The sequence below is a fragment of the Nicotiana attenuata genome, unplaced genomic scaffold (assembly GCF_001879085.1).
Source record: "Nicotiana attenuata strain UT unplaced genomic scaffold, NIATTr2, whole genome shotgun sequence".
Classification (NCBI taxonomy): Eukaryota; Viridiplantae; Streptophyta; class Magnoliopsida; order Solanales; family Solanaceae; genus Nicotiana; species Nicotiana attenuata.
The window spans coordinates 164705-183459 of record NW_017670578.1 but is presented as its reverse complement, the minus strand read 5'-3'; the positions used below and the strand labels follow the sequence as shown (position 1 = coordinate 183459).

General features: G+C 41.0%; 1 protein-coding gene across 1 annotated transcript; it reads left to right on the top strand.

Annotated features, from left to right (window-relative positions):
• The first annotated feature begins 450 nt into the window (after positions 1-450).
• Positions 451-17626, top strand: LOC109241169 (zinc finger MYM-type protein 1-like). The gene is made up of 3 exons (XM_019407889.1): positions 451-571; positions 1074-2493; positions 17508-17626. Exons 2-3 carry the CDS (start codon positions 1158-1160, stop codon positions 17624-17626), a joined length of 1455 nt encoding a protein of 484 aa, XP_019263434.1. The 5' UTR covers positions 451-571; positions 1074-1157.
• Positions 17627-18755: the final 1129 nt, after the last annotated feature.

Sequence of the window (18755 nt, the reverse complement as noted above, 5' to 3'; positions counted from 1 at the left end):
GCGATCCGAGGTAGTCCTGCAGGCGTCCGCAGGCCTTGGTGTCTCCCTCTATCTATTTTCCTGCTTCTCCTATGTAGTTCTAGAGACAGTATTTTGTTATTTCTTTCAGACCCTTATTTGTAGTACTCTTACACACAGAGGCGGATTTATGTGGAGGGGGGTGGGGTACGTGTACCCATGCTCCCCTCCCTAGGCTAAGTATAAATAGTACTAATTTTAAAATTATCTATATAAATATGTTTGTGGGCACCCATACTCAAATGACTACCTTGGTACACTGGTAACTTTGTGCCCCTATACACCCCAGGTCACGGGATCAATTCTTTGGCACTTTATGTTTTTTTTAATTTTTTTTTTTTCTATTTAAAAGTCCCTCTTGTCTAAAAACAGATCCCACGTTTTTTAAGGGGGGAATTTAGGTATTAATCATCAAATCCCTAGAAACAAAATACTCTCAACTCTCTGTCTCCCTCTCAACTCTCTGTCTCTCTCTCTCGGTTCTATGTGACTTGGAATGTGGATTCTTCAAGAAAGCAACAATTTCTCCTTCACATTCCTTTAAAATTCTCAGGTATGTAACTACTCTCACTCTCCTTGCTATGTATTTCAATTCACTCGCTGCTAGCCTATTTCGCGCTCTCTGCTTTTCTGTTTTGCTCAATGGTTGAATCTCTTGCTGAGATTTTATCTTGTTAATAGTGGTTATGATTGTTTATTAATGAAATGAGAAGCCGTTGAATGCTATTTCTAATTTCTATTGGGAATTTGGGAGAGCTGGGGCTTTGAAGTCTTGAATTATGATAGTTTATTGAATTTGTGCACATATTATGTTTGAGAAAATGTTTGGCCGAGTCAGATACTTTTATACCCAAGGCTAACTGGTGTGGGCCGTTTCTGCTTCTGACAGCTTTAAACTTTCATGCTCTCTAAGAGAGTTATGTTAAATTAGCTGGCAAAGCAATGTTTGAAGTAAATGTTGAATAACATTTTTTTGTGTTACCAATTGGTTTGAGTTTAACGATTTATTTGAATCAAGATAGATTAAATAAAAGTGTGAATATACAATTTTGCAGGAACAATCCATAAGAATTAAAGTGGATAGATTTCTCACCAAGCCGAAAAATGGTGAACCAAGTTCTAGTGCTAGTTGGCCATCCATGAGTTCACAAATTGCTCCGGAAGTTCAAAGGGGGACAAATCTTTCTCTGCTTTCAAATGTGAATAAAGTGTTTGACTTGAAATCGTTTGAATCGGATCCGAAAGAAAGAATGCCAATCTCGGATTATGGTCCTAATATTCGAGATGAAGTGAGGAGATATTATATAAACAAAGGGCCTTGTCAATCGATTGGTCATGCCTTTCCTAAAACTAAGATTGGGAGTAAAATGCGTCAATTTAGTCCCACTTGGTTTAAGGGACCATATTCTCAATGGTTGGAGTATAGCATAAAAGGAGATGCGGCATTTTGCTTGTGTTGTTATTTGTTTAAGAATGAACTTGAAAGCCGTGGAAATGCCGGGGATGCATTTACAAAAGATGGTTTTAGGGGATGGAACAGGGGTGTGGAAAGCTTAAAAGCACATGTTTGTGAAGTAAATAAAATCCATCACAAATGCTTCAATAGGATGCTAGATTTGAAAAATCAACGTCAATCAATTCAATCTTCTTTTGATAAGCTAAGTGAAAAAGTAAAAAGTGATTACCGGATATGCTTAAATGCATCAATTGATGTGGCAAGATTTCTTTTAAGATCGGGATTTCCATTTCGTGGACATGATGAAAGTGAAGAATCCGAATATAAAGGTGGCTTTCTTGAACTTTTGGAATGGCATGGAGATCGACATCCGGATGTGGGAAGAGTAATATTACGTCATGCTCCACAAAATGATATGATGATTTGTCCAACAATTCAAAAAGAGATTGTGGAAGCTTGTGCTAAAGAAACAACTAAAGCTATTATTGAAGATTTGGATGGTGATTATTTTGCAATATTAGTTGATGAATCAAAGGACGTCTCACATAAGGAGCGAATGGCCTTAATTTTGCGATATGTCAACAAAAATGGAATGGTGATAGAGCAATTCTTGGGTATTGTCCACGTGAGTGATACTTCTTCCTCATCATTACAAAAAGCAATTTATTCTTTGCTTTTGGATCATTTTTTAAGTAAATCCAAGATACATGGACAAGGTTATGATGGAGCTAGTAATATGCAAGGAAAAATAAATGGTCTCAAGTCTTTAATTTTACAAGATACTCCATCTGCATATTGTATTCACTGTTTTTCTCATCAATTGCAACTAGCACTTGTAGCTCTTTCTAAAAAGCATTCGGATGTGGATAATTTATTTTATGTTGTGACTAATGTTTTGAATACTATTGGGTCTTCATTTAAGCGCATGGAGTCACTTCGACAACATCAAGCAGACAAGTTGGAAGAGTTGCTTAAATTTGGAGAAGTCTATACGGGGCAAGGTTTGAATCAAGAACGCGGCCTCCAACGACNACATCTCTCACATAAGCTAAATATGCGGCACACCCCTTCTCAACCATACGCCGAGCTTTAAGAAAAGAGATAACTCTACTGGGAGTGTGATCTAAAGTACCACTCCACTCAATACGCGGAATACCTGGCATAGCCAGCGTCACGGTCTTGGCGTGACAATCAAGAATAGCAAAATGGGGCGACAACCAGTCCATGCCCAAGATAATATCAAAATCAATCATACCGAGTAACAATAAATCCGCTCCGGTCTCAAAACCACGAATAGTAACCAAACATGACCGATAAATGCGGTCCACAATAAGAGAATCCCCCATAGGAGTCGAAACATAAACGGGGGCACTCAAAGAATCCCGAGGCACACCCAAATGTGGAGCAAAGTAAGAAGACACATAAGAATAAGTAGAGCCCGGATCGAATAGAACCGATGCCTCTCTGTGACAAACCAGTATAATACCTGTAATGACGGAGTCGGAGGCAACAACCTCGGTACGAGCAGGAATAGCATAATATCTGGCCCGGGCCCCTCTCTCGAGGGCGACCTCTATCTCCCCGACCTCCGCCCCTAGCCGGCTGGGCAGACGGGGTAGCAGCTGGAGCTGTGACCATGGCTTGAGAACTTTGAGGAGCACGCTGTGGCTGAGCAGTCTGTGAAGATGCACCCCTACCAAGTCTGGGGAAATCCCTAACCATGTGGCGTGTATCACCACACTCGAAACAAGCTCTGGGAGGACGCGGTGGCTGTGACTGGCTAGGTCCAGGTCTGCCGGACTGACCTCTGGAAGCACCTCGCGCAGGAGGCGCGCTAGAAACCGGAGGTGCATAGTAAGGCTCCTAAGGTGTAGGTGGAGCTGGAGTACTGCTGGCTGCTGGAAGAGCTGAATGAACGGGGCGACCCACATAACCTCTGCCATAACGACCTGCTGCTGGGGTATGGGCACCAAAGTAGTGACCTGACTCTCGAGACCTCTTGGCCTCCCTCTCCCCTCGCTCCCTGGCGAGCATACCCTCAATCCTCCTAGCAATGCTCACTACCTGCTGATAAGGAATGTCCATCTCCAACTCTCGAGCCATGCTAGATCTGATGGGTGGGATAAGACCCTCAATGAACCTGCGAACTCTCTCACGAATTGTAGCAACCAAGGCCGGTGCATGCCTGGCCAACCTGGTATAGCGGATAGCATACTCCGAAACGGTCATAGCACCCTGGCGCAAATGCTCAAACTCTGCGCGCCATGCGTCCCTGAGACTCTAGGGAACAAACTCTCTCATGAACATATCTGAGAACTGGGTCCAGGTCAGTGAGGCAGCCTCGACTGGACTGTCAATCTCATATGTGCGCCACCAATCATAGGCGGCTCCCCGAAGCTGGAAGGCAATGAAGGAAACCCAGCTAGACTCTACTATGCCCATAGTGCGAAGAATACGGTGACACTCCTCTAGAAATCCCAAGGCATCGTCTGATGCTAATCCATTGAATACTAGGGGATCGTACTTCTTGAACCTCTCAAGTCTCCGCTGCTCGTCCTCTGAAGTAGCTGACCCGTCCTCGGGCTGAACTGGCGCTGCAGGCGGTGCGGGAATAATCTCGAGAGCCTGCTCAACATGCACTCGCTGCTCAGGAGTGCGGACGGCAGGAGTCTGTGCTCCTCCCCTGGCCTGGGATGTGGCTGCAGCAAGGGGAAGCAACCCTGCCTGAGCCAAGGTGGTGTACATACTCATGAACTGAGCCAAAGTCTCCTGAAGAGCTGGAGCAGTAGTGGCAGTAGTAGGTGTGCCAGGTGCCTGGGCTCCGGCTGAATCTGCTGATGGTGCCTCGGCGGAAGCTCGCGCAGGTGCTCTGGCTGCACCACGGGCGCGTCCTTGACCTCTACCCCAGCCCCGGCCTCTGACGACTGCAGTAGGGGGCGCGAGTGCCTGATCATCCCGAGTAGCGCGTGTCCTCACCATTTGTGAGAGAATAGAAGATAGAAGTTTAGAATTGTGATGTCAAAATATCGCACGATGAGGAAATCAAATGAAGTGAAAATTTTCCTAACAGTTACATAGCCTCTCGTAGATAAGTACAGACGTCTCCGTACCGATCAGCGAGACTCTAATAAACCGGCCTGTGTTCCGTGACTCCTATGAACCTAGAGCTCTGATACCAACTTGTCACGACCCCAGTTTGCCCTCCGTGAACATGTCGTGATGGCACCTAGTCCCTATGACTAGGTAAGCCTAACAATACGGAAGTAGCATAACTTACGGAAATAAATAATTAAACCAAACAAACTAGAAGGGTAACTGTATATAAACGCCGCCCGGCATATACAACCAAAAAAAAATGCGAAAGTCTACAATATCATCCCAAAACCCGGAAACTCACGGGAACACAAGCTAGAAGAAGTACTGTAAATGCTCAAATCTCCATAATGTCTAAAGCAAAAGTACGAAAGGAAAAGCTAACTGCTAAAGCTAGAATAAGATAGAGACTCCTAGTCTGCGGACGCGGCAGATGTACCTCGAAGTCTCTGCTAAATCTCTCCGCCTCGAGAGTGATACGCTTGGGATGAAGTACCTGGATCTGCACATGAAAAACATGCGCAGAAGGGGCATGAGTACACCACAGCGGTACTCAGTAAGTGCCAAGCCTAGCCTCAGTCGGGTAGTGACGAGGAAGATCAGGGCCCTGCTGAGATAAAATATAATAATAAATCTTGCAACAGCATGAAATAAACGAAAATAATGAGTACAACTATTGAGTAAGACAGGTTATACAAGGCAACAATTAACACTCAAAGAATAAGATAACACAGAGTAAAACAGCTCAATATCAATACCAACAACGAGGATCTCCCAGGATACCGTCCTGTAGTCCCTTTCATCCACTGTCCAAGGAGCTCCCGGGATACCGTCCCGTAGTCCACCATATGAGTATATCCGAAGGATCTCCCGGGATACCATCCCGTAGTCCAACTATTAATGTGCAGGGGGATCTATCGGGATCTAACCCGCAGTCCCAAAGTAAATATGCAGGGGGATCTATCGGGAATCGAACCCGCAGTCCCAAAGTAAACAAATAAGGGGGGAGCTACCGGAATCCCACATCCATAATCCCAATGTAAATACGCAGTCACAGCAACAAGACATCCAGAAATGAAGTTCAAAGATACAAGGCTACAGGTAGTTCTATCCTAAGATGCTTCACGTAGTACAAACAAGGCAACTTGAGTAGATAGGCAGTTTGGAATAACTAAGCATGCTTTTCTAGCTAACACAGTCTATAATTGCAAATAAAAATAAAGCAATAAGAAAGAAACTCAGTGTAAATATTTAAAGTAAAACCGGATTTTTCAAAAATTATCTCAAGTACGCGCTCGTCACCTCACGTACAAGGCATTCATTTACCAATATCATATCCTAAGGGGAAAGGTCCCTCACACAAGGTTAGACAAGCCACTTACCGCGAACCGGCTCCAAAATCAACCCGAAACCACACGTTTGCCACGAGTAACCGACTCCAAATGGCCCAAATCTATTCAATTCAATTACATATCGTAAATAACATCTCAAGCAACTGATTCTACTATTTAATTCAAAGCTAAGACGCGAAATTAGGTAAAATGACCAAAACGCCCCTCAGGCCAACGTCTCGGAATCGGATGAAATTAACATTTTCAGAACCCTCGTACTCTCACGAGTCTAACCATATAAAAATCTCCCAAATCGGAGGTCAAACACCCGCTCAAAACTCAATAGTTTGGTCTATGAAGTTTTCCCTACTTTTCATTCAAAAATCCGAAATTAATGATGAATTCGTGATTAGATTAGTGGGTTTTAAGCAAATGAGAGTAGAGAATTGTTACCCAGTAGTTGCCCTCGAAAAACCTTCAAAATTTCCCCCAAATCCGAGCTCCCAAGCTTGTATTTTGATAAAAATGGCTAACACTCGGTTTTGAAACATTTATAACTGCCTAGGTGTTTAATGAATCGCGATCGCGAAAGTGGGGCCGCGATCGCGTAGAGTAAAATAAAGGCTCCAGCAAAAAGGCCAACGCAAACGCGTGAAAGGGCTCGCGATCGCGGAAGAAGAGGAGCTGGCCTTACGCGATCGCGTTTGAGGACACGCGAACGCGAAGAGGGAATGGGCCTCTAGGCCACCGACTCAGTCTACACTACGCGAACGCGAAGGAGAAGCTGCGAACGAGAAAGAGGAAAGGGCAGAGCTACGCGATCGCGAATCAACCCATGCGATCACGTTTAAGGAAATTGGGCCCTCCTCCAGATTGCTCTATGCGATCGCGTGAGCTGGGACGCGATCGCGAAGAAGAAAATGGTCTGCAACAGCTGAAGAGAATTTCTGCAATATCTTATAACTCCAAAATGCTCCGTTGAGCATCCGAAACACACCCGAGGCCCCAGGGACCTCAACCAAACCTACGGACATATCCCATAACATCATTCAAACTTGTACCAATCCATAAACCACCTAAAACAACGTCGGAAACTCGAATTAATCAATGATTTAAGCCTAAGAACTCCAACTTTCCTCAAAATACGCTTTCGATCAAAAACCTAACCAAACCACGTTCGAATGACCTGAAATTTTACACACATATCCCAAATGACATGATGGAGCTACTGCAACTTCCAGAATTCCATTCCGACCCTCGGATCAAAATCTCACTATCGGGCGGAAACTTCAAAAATTCAAACTTCAGCATTTCAAGCCTAAATCAGCTACGGACCTCCAAAACACATTCCGAACACGCTCCCAACCCCGAAATCACCTAACGGAGCTAACGGAACCATCGGATTTCCATTCCGAGGCCATCTTCATACTGTTCCGACTACGGGCAAATTTCCAGCACTTAAGCTCTCATTCAGGGACTAAGTGTCCCAAAACTCTCCGAAACTCAAAACCGAACATCCCGAAAAATCAAATTAGCAGAAATAGACTTAGGGCAAATAGTTAATAGGGGATCGGGGCGTTAATTCTTAAGACGACCGGCCGGGTCGTCACACCTGGTCTGTAGCCCGATCTATAATTTCGGAGTATCCATTTTCCTATGTTTTAAACCCGACCGTATTTCATTAAAACACCTACCTTGGACCATTTTAAACATATTTTCTGATATTTTGAAAGTGAGAGAGAGGGTCATAGAGGGAGAAGTGAATCTTCATAAAAAAAATTGGTCTTCAATTCTCACTTAAAACTTTGAAGATTATCAAGAGAGGCACCTAAGTCTTCTTCCTAAGAAGTAAGAATCTATGTCCTAGCTCTCGATTACAAAACTTTACATAAAAATGGGTTAATTAGAGAGACAACTATTGGGTGTGAGGGTTGTTGTCTTGCATGCATGTATACTTGAAGTATGTGGGGAGGTTGTGAGCTAAAAATTGTAGAGAATGGGTTGGAAAAAGATGTAATCCTTCAAAAAGGGGGATTAAAACATTGATGCACACCTAGTGTTTGATAATATGCTCAAATGAGCTAAAACCATTTTTATCTTCCTAATCTTGTCCAACTTGTTATATTTCTAAAATAGATCGAAGTTGCTAAGAATTTCGGAATATTTTAGAGATTAAGGAAGCTCAATTGAGGTATGTATGGCTATACCCCCTTCTTTATAGAATTGAATCCCACGGTGTTCATGTAATTGAAGTAAGACCTTGCATTATTGAATTGGCTATTCCTAATGTGGTTGTGTCGAAGGATATATGTTCAATATTTATTCTAAATGCTTCATCATGTCATCTTGCCATTTAAGGATATGTTCAAAATGTGGAATATGGGTTAGAAATGTTAAGACTTCATGTCAAGATCGAAATAAAAGTTGATATGCCAAATTGTATGAAAAGCCTCTATGTGCCTAAGATTCCCAAATTGTTGTGTTATGTGAACTTAATGTCTTGAACGAGAAGCCTTATTGTTTTTGATAATGATTATGATATTTGAATGTGGAAAAGGGTATTGGAATTATGAAATACGACCAAGTGCCATGAATGATTTTGTAATTGTGATCACTATTGCCAATGAATCGAAAGAAATGAAAGATTTATGATGTGAGATGATTGAAATTGTGATTATGGTTGATGTCTCAAGTGAGATGGCCTAGCCGATCGGTCCGTGATTGGACGCCATGCCGCACACATGGTGGAAACTGTGCTGGAAATGATAATTGAAATTGTGGATATGATCGATGTCTCAAATGAGATGACCTAGCCGATCGGGTCGAGATCGGACTCCGTGTAAGAACACAATGGAATTGTGGATTGTGGCATATGGAACTAAAGATTACCCAACCTAATAAGATGGAAATTGACTTTAGAACTTATGTGATCCTTACTTGATGTTTTAGTATTGTTTTGAAGCTCTTATTGAACTCATGATTGTTTTCCCCTTTGTATTATTGTCCATTCTATTGAGATAGTATTTTAGCTTTACATACTAGTACTATTCGACGGTACTAACGTCCCCTTTTCTAGGGGGCACTGCATCTTTATGTGGATGCAGGTGGTTACATAGCAGACAATGTTGATCGCAATTAAGGGTACATCATCATCTTCGCAGCGGACTCGGTGAGCCCTATTTCATTCCGGGGTCATGTATTGTACCTTTTGTTTATATTGTGGTCACTTTTTGAGGTATAACCGGGGCCTTGTTGCCGGCACCATCTTTACTCTCTTTTGTATCTTTAGAGGCTCCGTAGACACTATGTGGGTTGTATATGGGTGTTGGGAATGTTAAACCAGTTATGTTGTGTTTGTTCACTTGTTCCATTCGAACTATAAGAAATATGTATTTTGAGACTTAAAGGCGCAATGGCTAATCAAACGATTTAGCATAGTATGTATGAACTTCCTGCTGTATAATTTACGAAATCATGTATTTTCTTGATCATGGGTGAATAGGGTAGAAAGAATCTAATAGGCTTGCTCGACCGGGTTCACTCGACTGAGCGCCGGTCGTGCTCCTCGATTTTGGTGCGTGATAGAAAAACATCATCCACCATATCTGTAGCACCACTAAAACTCATTGATGTCCAATTGATAACAAGCGTGCAACATCGTATAAGAATGAGTAGGAAGAAAATGAAGACATAACTGCACGATGAGGAAATCAAGAAGGGAAGTACTCCTAACAGCTATGTAGCCTCTCAAAAATAAGTACAAATGTCTCTGTATCAATCCACAAGATTATACTCGACTTGCTCATGACTCATGATATCTAAGTGAACTTAGTGCTCTGATACCAAGCAATTACGACCCAAAATCCACTTTAGGTCGCGATGGCGCCCAACGTCGCCGTTAGGCAAACCAACGATGAACTACCAACTTAATTATTCATTTTATTATTTTGGAATCAGAAATCTTATTAGATAGGAAAATCAATGCATTAAAATCATAGATACATACAATTTAAATGAAATATAAAGTAAAACTGTGTCAATGATAAGCAAAACCATAAACAAATTCTAAAACATCGCAAAACTCGGTGTCACAAGTGCATGAGCATCTACTAGGAAGTGCAATAAAAATAAAACATATGTCAGGAATACAATATAGACATGATAAAGTAAATAATTATGATGGAGACTCTGTGTGTTGTGAATCATAGCATGGAATGCAACTTACCATAAAGTCCCATCAGCAGTTGCGCCTACGTGCCTAAATGACCACAAAATGAACATGTCATATCCTGCACCTTTAGTGCAGAAGTGCAATATGAGTATATAAATCAACGCGTACCCAATAAGAATCTAGCCTAACCCTAAAGAGATAGTGACGAGGGATCGACATTGACACTTACTAGTAGTCTGGTAAATCAAATATAATATAATAGACAAGTATGAAATATGGTAAATAAACAATGAGAACATATATAGGCAAATAGTACAGTCTACAGCTGAGCAGTTAACACAAAGTCCTCAATTATCGGATACCTCCTCAAATAAAATACGTAATGGTCAATACCAAACCAGCGGTCACATCTCAAGTCAGGAAACTCATGAGTACCCGGACTCCTTATCAAATATTTTTCACGATTCTACCGAGGCGAGCGACCTGATCCCATAAGAGTGTTTCATAGAACTACCGAGGCAAATGACCCGATCCCATAAGTGTGTGTTACATGATACCACCGAAGCGAACGGCCCGATCCCTTAAGAGTGTATTAGATGATACCGTTGAGGATAATAGTCCGATCCCATAAGAGCATTGCTGAGGCGTTCAACCCAATCCCATTAGAATATGAAACTTTAAAGGGGTCACAGACCCCACTCACAAATATACATGTGATTTATACAATTCAAGAAAACTATCGGACGAATACGCACAATGCGGAAGAAATCCATAAAGGAAAGTACAATTTCCATGGCTAATCAAGTAGCTCGTCAAGCATCTAAAATAGCAAGTCCAATATTCTACACGAGTCTAGTCTCAGGCTAAATGGAAATTTAAGAATTTAATTATGCAAGAATAACTCAAATAGTACACTTAAAGCATGGCGTGAGTCTAAATCTACCCAGACATAATCAAGAATTCTAGCATATGCATTGACACGCGTAACCTCATACTTGTGTAACTCCAACAACATGTAGCACATAATAAATATAACACCTACCGGGTAAATTCCCCCTAAAAAGTTTAGACTGGAGACTTACCTCTCTCCGAAATTCGATAACCGGCTCCAACGCCTCTCTAACTCCTCAAATCGATGCCAAATTATCCGAAACTAATAAAACAACATGCAAACCAATCAAAATATACTCCAATATTCGTAATTTAATAATTTGTAATAATTCCCAACTCCGCTCGAAAAGTCAACGAGGTCAATGCCCGGGCCCACATGCCCGGATTCCAAGTATTATCAAAAACAAGTATTACCCTTAACTTATATATATATTATATATCCATAAAATCATCCAATTTCATCCATGAATTGACCCTCAAATCAAGGATTTACTATTTCTCAACTTTGAGATGCAAAACCCCAATTTCTACAATCTAAAGATGGATAAAAATAATAATCAACGAAACTAAATAATATGTTTACCCCCGTGTTTAGACGAGAACAACACTGCAAAAAGCACCTCAAACAGAGCTCTAGAACTCAAGATATGCTCAAAATACTAAACTTTTCGGTTTAAAACACTGTCCAGATGATTTTTGTTCATCGCCTTCGCGGGAGATCTCCGCGTTCGCGAAGAGAAATTTTCACGTTGACCAGTAAACCCATAAATCCTTTTTCGCGGTCGTGAAGAACAATAGTTCGCACAAAAAACCAGCAATCGTTCCTGACACGGAAATGAGCATAACTCTCTTATACGACTTCGAAATTTGACGATTCTTGTTGCTATAATTCCATAATTATGATATGGACTAGTGGTTCAATATAATCATAAATCAAAGGTCATTTTCTCAATATATTACCCTTTATGCCCAAAGAAATAATGCTAGAACATCAGCGCGACACAACCCAAACACATCTAAAACACACCCGAGGCCCCCGGGACCCCGCCCAATCACACAAACTGGTCCCAAAACATAATACGAACCTACTTGAGGCCTCAAATCCCTCCAAACAATATCAAAACCATGAATCGCACATCAATTCAAGCCTAATGAGCTAATGAACTTTTAAACTTCTAAAACTCATGTTGAACCATACCAAATCAACCCTGAATGACCTCAAATTTTGCATGCAAGTCCCAAATGACACAACAGACCTATAACAACTTCCGAAACCATAATCCGTATCCGATATCATTAAAGTCAACTTTTAGTTAAACCTATCAACTTTTTAAATGTCACGACCCCAACCGGCCCGGTCGTGATGGCGCCTTTCGTGAAGACAAGGCCAACTGACATAACACTCACATTAATCCCTTAAGCATTAAGAGTCATTTTTAAGCCTTTAATCAAACAATGTTTTGTACTAACTTCTAAAATAACAGTGCGGAATAGAAAAAAAGTACAAGCCCGACATCGGGGTGTCACTAGTCATGAGCATCTATCAAGGTCTGAATACAACAGGAAGTCTAAAATAATGTACTAAATACAGTAATAGCAATGTGAGGAAGGGAGCGGTGCTGCGAACGTCATGCAGCCACCTGCTAACTCTGATGACTCCGCGTCTGAGCAAATCAACACCCGCTACCGGGTTTCGATATACCTGAATCTGCACACGAGGTGCAGGGAGTAATGTGAGTACTCCAACCCAGTAAGTAATAAGAGTAAATAAAGACCGAGCAGTAGGAAACAATGAATCCACATTCGCGTTAGGCTCAATAAACACAACAGGCTTTCAAATCATAATACGAGTCAACCTTCCCTTTTAAAATCCAGCTTTTAGTAAAAATCATTTTTGGAATGCTTCCAGCAGTTTCATTAGGGGTTCAATACCATTTAAAATAATAATAGAGATCAAAGCAATAATCGGCCCCTCGGGCAAAGCATAGTTCATAAAACAGCCCCTCGGGCAAAATAGTGATCATAAATACTTCATGACTTGAAAATCTCGATGGAAATAACCAAATCCCAAATCAGTGATTAATTTCTGAACATCTCACAAACCCCAGTTTAAATAAAAGTTGTTTTAAAACATTTGTTCAACCTTCCGACAGAGGCTCCATATAAATATGAGTGAAAACAGTCAGTAAATCAACATATTCGATAGAAACTTACTTTAAAGAGGAGTGAAATTAATAAGTTCATAAACAGGCCTCTCAGGCAAACAACACTCATATGCATGAATATATCTATCGTCCCTCGGGCTAGCCTCTCTGTCACTCGTGACTCAACTCTTACCAATCAGTACTCGTACTCAGCATTCACGCTCAATAGGTACCATATAGTAACCGCTGCGGCGTGCAGCCCGATCCATATATCGCTACGGCGTGCAACCCGTTCCATATACTTCGTCGACGGCGCTCACTGGGGGTGTGCAGACTCCGGGAGGGGCCCCTTACGGCCCAAACGCAATATTGCTGCGGCGTGCAGCCCGACCCATATAAGTATTGCTGCGGCGTGCATCCCGATCTGTATCCATATATGTATATATATTGCTGCGGCCTGCAACCCGATCCATAGATATATAATCCTCACAACTAGGCCCTCGGCCTCTCGCAGTCATTAACCTCACAATCAGACCCTCGGTCTATCTCAATAAAAATAGGGAACTCAGCCTAAAACAGTTTCCATATTTTAAGAATATAGTGATAAAGCCAGATTTGAGTAATAAACAGGTAACACATGACTGAGGACATGCTTTCAAACAATTAGAGTGAGGATAGATAGTAAAAATGCCATAAGGGTCTCAACAAGTCGGCACAAGGCCCCAAACATGGCATACAACTCAAAAATATAATAACATCAAACAATTAACTATCAAATACGCATTAAAGTACTCGTTCGGGATGGACTAGGTCACAATCCCCAGCGGTGCTCTACCCCACGCTCGTCATCTAGCGTTTAAGTCACCTCAAAGTAACACAACGATGTGTAGTCCGAGGTTTCAAACCCTCAGGAAAGTATTTACAATCATTACTTACCTCGAACTGGCAAAATCTCTAGCTCGCGACGCCTTTGCCCCTTAAATCGGCCTCCAGGCGCGTCGAATCTATCCAAAATCAGAACGAATACGTCACAATATGCTATGGGAACAAAACCCAAGCGAAAATAATTAATAACGGGCACAAATCCCGAAATTACCAAAACCCGAGCCCCGGGCCCACTTCTTGAAACTCAGAAATTTTCACATCAATAGATTCCTTATCTCCTCACGAGTTCATACATACCAAAAGTTATCAAATCCGTCCTCAAATGGTCCTTCAAATCCCTAAATCAAATTTCAAAATCTCAAGACCTAGTTCTTCAATTTTAGGCTTAATTTCCATGAATTTCTAGGTGGATTTCACAATATAATCGAGTCATAAGACAAAGATTCTTACCTCAAGTCGATTCCTCTTGAATCCCTCCTTATTTTCATTCAAAAGTCTCCAAAAACGAGCAGCCATGGGTGAAAATAGACCCACATTAGCGAACAAGATGATTTTAAAAACATTCTGCCCAGGGGTATTTTCTTCTATGCGATCGCGGAACATTCCTCGCGATCGCGAAGAACAAATCTTCAGCTCCCGAAATTAACTCTATGCGAACGCACCAAACCCAATGCGATTGCAATGCACTGCCCAAATAATTCTATGCGATCGCGGATAACCTTCCACGTTCGCGATGAACAAAATCCAACTAAGACCTCAGGTCAACTTTACTCTGTGCGATCGCGATGCCTCAACCGCGTTCGCGAAGAACAATTTCCCCAAACTATGCGATCGCAAGCTATACTATGCGAATGCAATGAACAACAGAACAGCCCCACAAATCCTCCTATGCGATCGCAAGACCTCTAATGCGATCGCAGAGAACAAAAATCCTGCAACTCTGAACCTGCAAATTTTCTGCTATCTTTTAAGGCACAAAGTGGTCCGATTGACCACCCGAAACTCACCCGAGGCCCTCGGGACCTCAACTAAACACGCCAACATATCTCATAACATTATTCAAACCTGTTCCAATCATCAAAACACCTCAAACAACATCAAATTATCCAAAACTCATCAAATTCAAGCCTAAGTTTCCAAAAACTTCCGAAATACACTTTCGATCAAAAACCCAACCAAACCACATCCGAATGACCTGAAATTTTACACGCACATCCCAAATGACATAACGAAGCTACTGCAACTCTCGGAATTCCATTCCAACCCTCGGATCAAAATCTCACCTACCAACCGGAAATCGCCAAAATATCAACTTCGCCAATTCAAGCCTAATTCTACTCCGGACCTCCAAAACCAATTCCGATTACACTCCTAAATCATAAATCACCTCCCGAAGCTAACTGAACCATAAAAATTCCGATCCGAGCTCATATGCTAATAAGTCAAATCCTTGGTCAAACCTTTCAAATTCAAAGTTTTCAACGGAGATTGTTCCTTCAAATTCATTTCGATCTTCCTAAAAACTAAAACCAGCGATCTACATCAGTCATAATACATAATACGGGGCAAGTCATGCCCGAGAACTGGCGATCAAAGTGCAAAAGCTTAAAACGACCGGTCGGGTCGTTACATCCTCCCCCACTTAAACGCACGTTCGTCCTCGAACGTACCCAGAGTCGTTCTACAAGCCAACCAATCGTTGAATAACCTTACCATGCATATACCCGGGGGTGATCCCACGTCACCCTATCTCATATAGGTCCGATAACACAATATACTGAAATTTCACAATCCATCCTAGTCCATAAACCATATAACCACATTTCTGCTTCTAAAATCTGCAATGCTTTCAAAATCTCACATTTATATTGTGAATAAGTCCCAAACAAGCTGAAATCGAATCCGTCCGTATTCATTAATGATCCAACGATCTCCTCTAGTCCAACATACCACTCTGGCGACACGACACATCAATAGAGGCCTAAGCCACAACTAGCATAATACGCGCACCAATAAGCAACGATCTGAACATGCTCAAATCATGGAAATGACTCAAATGAAAGAGCTGTAACTCAAGCTCACCAGTACCACCACAACACAAGGCTGAGGGCCCGTCTCACATCATAGAATAGAACACACGAATCTAACCCGCGAGATCATATCTCCACATAGCTACGCTGCAATGCGCGGTCCTATCCAAACACTGCTCCACATGGGACACCTCAAGTCACTATGCTAGTAATTTTATATGGAATTAATTCCTATGATTCGTATTGAGTATATTGAATTGTTTGTGACTAGATTTGAAGCTTTCGGACACTTACTCGCAAGGCAAAGGTTTATTGGAATCTTGAATTTGGTTGCAAAGCGAGGTAAGTGTCGTGGTTAACCTTGACTTGATGGAATAGAACCCTTACATTATTTGTTAAGTGAATTTCATGTGTAATGACGTATATGCGAGGTGACGAGTGCCTATACATCGTCAAATTAATTGTTTGCATAATTATCTGAAAATCATAAATTATTTTAGTTCATGAATCAATTATTATATGTTCAAGCTTTGAAATCCAACAAGGAAATATCACAAGATCTTCACCCAAGAGGTAAGGATTTAACCCCTAGTCATCAATTTCGAGTTTGGGTTTGTGTGATTGAGAGTTTGATTCTTGGATGTGAGAGTATTAGTTATACATCCTTGTTGAGTTCTAATGGATAAAGATTGGGTAAATGGTAGAAATCTTCAAAGACTTTAATTGAGGATCTGAAAGGCAATCCGATGTTGGAATTCGATAATTTTTGTATCGTTTAATTCGTATTGGAAAGGGTGTTCGGATTTCGTGAGTTTTTTGGGATTCGAGACGTGGTCCCACTGTCTATTTTTAAAATAAATTTCGGGTTTTAATCCAAAAAATTAGTTATTTTATATGGAATTAATTCCTATGATTCGTGTTGAGTATATTGAATTGTTTGTGACTAGATTTGAAGCTTTCAGACACTTACTCGCGAGGCAAAGGTTTATTGGAATCTTGAATTTGGTTGCAAAGCGAGGTAAGTATCATGGTTAACCTTGACTTGATGGAATAGAGCCCTTAAATTATTTGTTAAGTGAATTTCATGTGTAATGACGTATATGCGAGGTGACGAGTGCATATACATCGTCAAATTGATTGTTTTCATAATTATCTGAAAATCATAAATTATTTTAAGTTATGAATTAATTATTATATTAATTATTTCTCTCAAATTCCTTGTTCAATATTATGTATTAAATCCATGCTATAATTGGTGCATGCTTGTTTGAATTATGTGTTGTAATTGCTACTTGACATTTAGTATATTATATATTAAATTGTTTATTTTCACCCTGATTTCTAAAATTAATTGCTACTTGTCATTACATGTTTCCTAAGTAAATCATAATAATTGTGTGCTTTGTTTCCTAATAATTTCTTACTAAATGTGGTATTTATTGGAGTATTTTTACGTTTAAGAGTTGTTTAATTATATTGATGGAGCAGGTTGCACGCTGCAACGGAATTTAATTGAAAGATATATTGCTGGAGCGGGTTGCACGCCGCAACGGATTTTATTTGAAGTTTATATTGTTGGAGCGGGTTGCACGCCAGAACGGAAATAAATTGAGGGATTATGATTGCTGAATTGACTTCAATTTTTTTTTATATGATTTACCGGTTTTACTTTTATTCCTGTTATTATTATTATTATTATTATTATTATTATTGTTGTTGTTATTATTATTAATGCGTACAAGTTAATGTAAGCGACCTGCCTTAGCCTCGTCACTATTTTGTCGAGGTTAGGCTCGGCAGTTATATAGTACACGGGGTCAGTTTTACTCATACTACACTCTGCACTTCTTGTGCAGATACCAGAGTTGGTCCTAACGACGTACACTAGATTTGCTCGGATTTAGCTATTCGCAGGAGACTCGAGGTATGACTGCATGTTGTTCGCAGTTCTGAAGTCTCCTTCCACTTTATCGTAGCTGTGTATTTGTTTCAGACAACTTCATTTTCATTCATACCTTTATTTGTATTATTCTAGTAGCTCGTGCCCTTGTGACACCAATTCTGGGATGGTATTTAGACATCGCGAATATTATGGATTATTCACTTTATTTCAGACTTTATTTCCGCATTTGTTTCTTTGTTATTAATTTTTTTAAATGGCTAATATCATTCTAACATTGGCTTGACTAGCAAGTAAAATATTAGACACCATCATGGTCCTGAAAGTGGGAATTTCAGGTCGTGACAGGTTGGTATCAGAGCACTAGGTTACATAGGTCTCACGAGTCACGAGCAAGCTTAGCAGCATCTGAAGGATCGGTACAGAGACGTCTGTACTTGTCTCTAAGAGGCTATGAAGTTTAGAAACAATATCACTTCTTTCTTATTTTGTCATGCGATTTTATTCTATTATTGATGATTAAACCATTCTATTCTTATTCTCTCGTATATGGCGAGAATGCGTAATACATCTACCGACGGACAAGGGCCAGAGCCTCCTGGTGGCAACTATGATCAGGGGTAGAGATCGTCGAGGTCGCGCTAGAGGCAGAGGCAGAGCTCAGTCTATAGCTCGAGCAACATCACCTGTTGTAGAACCTCAGGTGGATCTTCAGGAGGAGGTCCCAATTTAGACTGTACCGGTTATACCAGTTCAAGTTCCAGAATGATTCATAGCTACTCTAGTGCTTTAGGATGCTCTAGTCCATTTGGTGAGTCTTATGGAGGGCGTGGCTC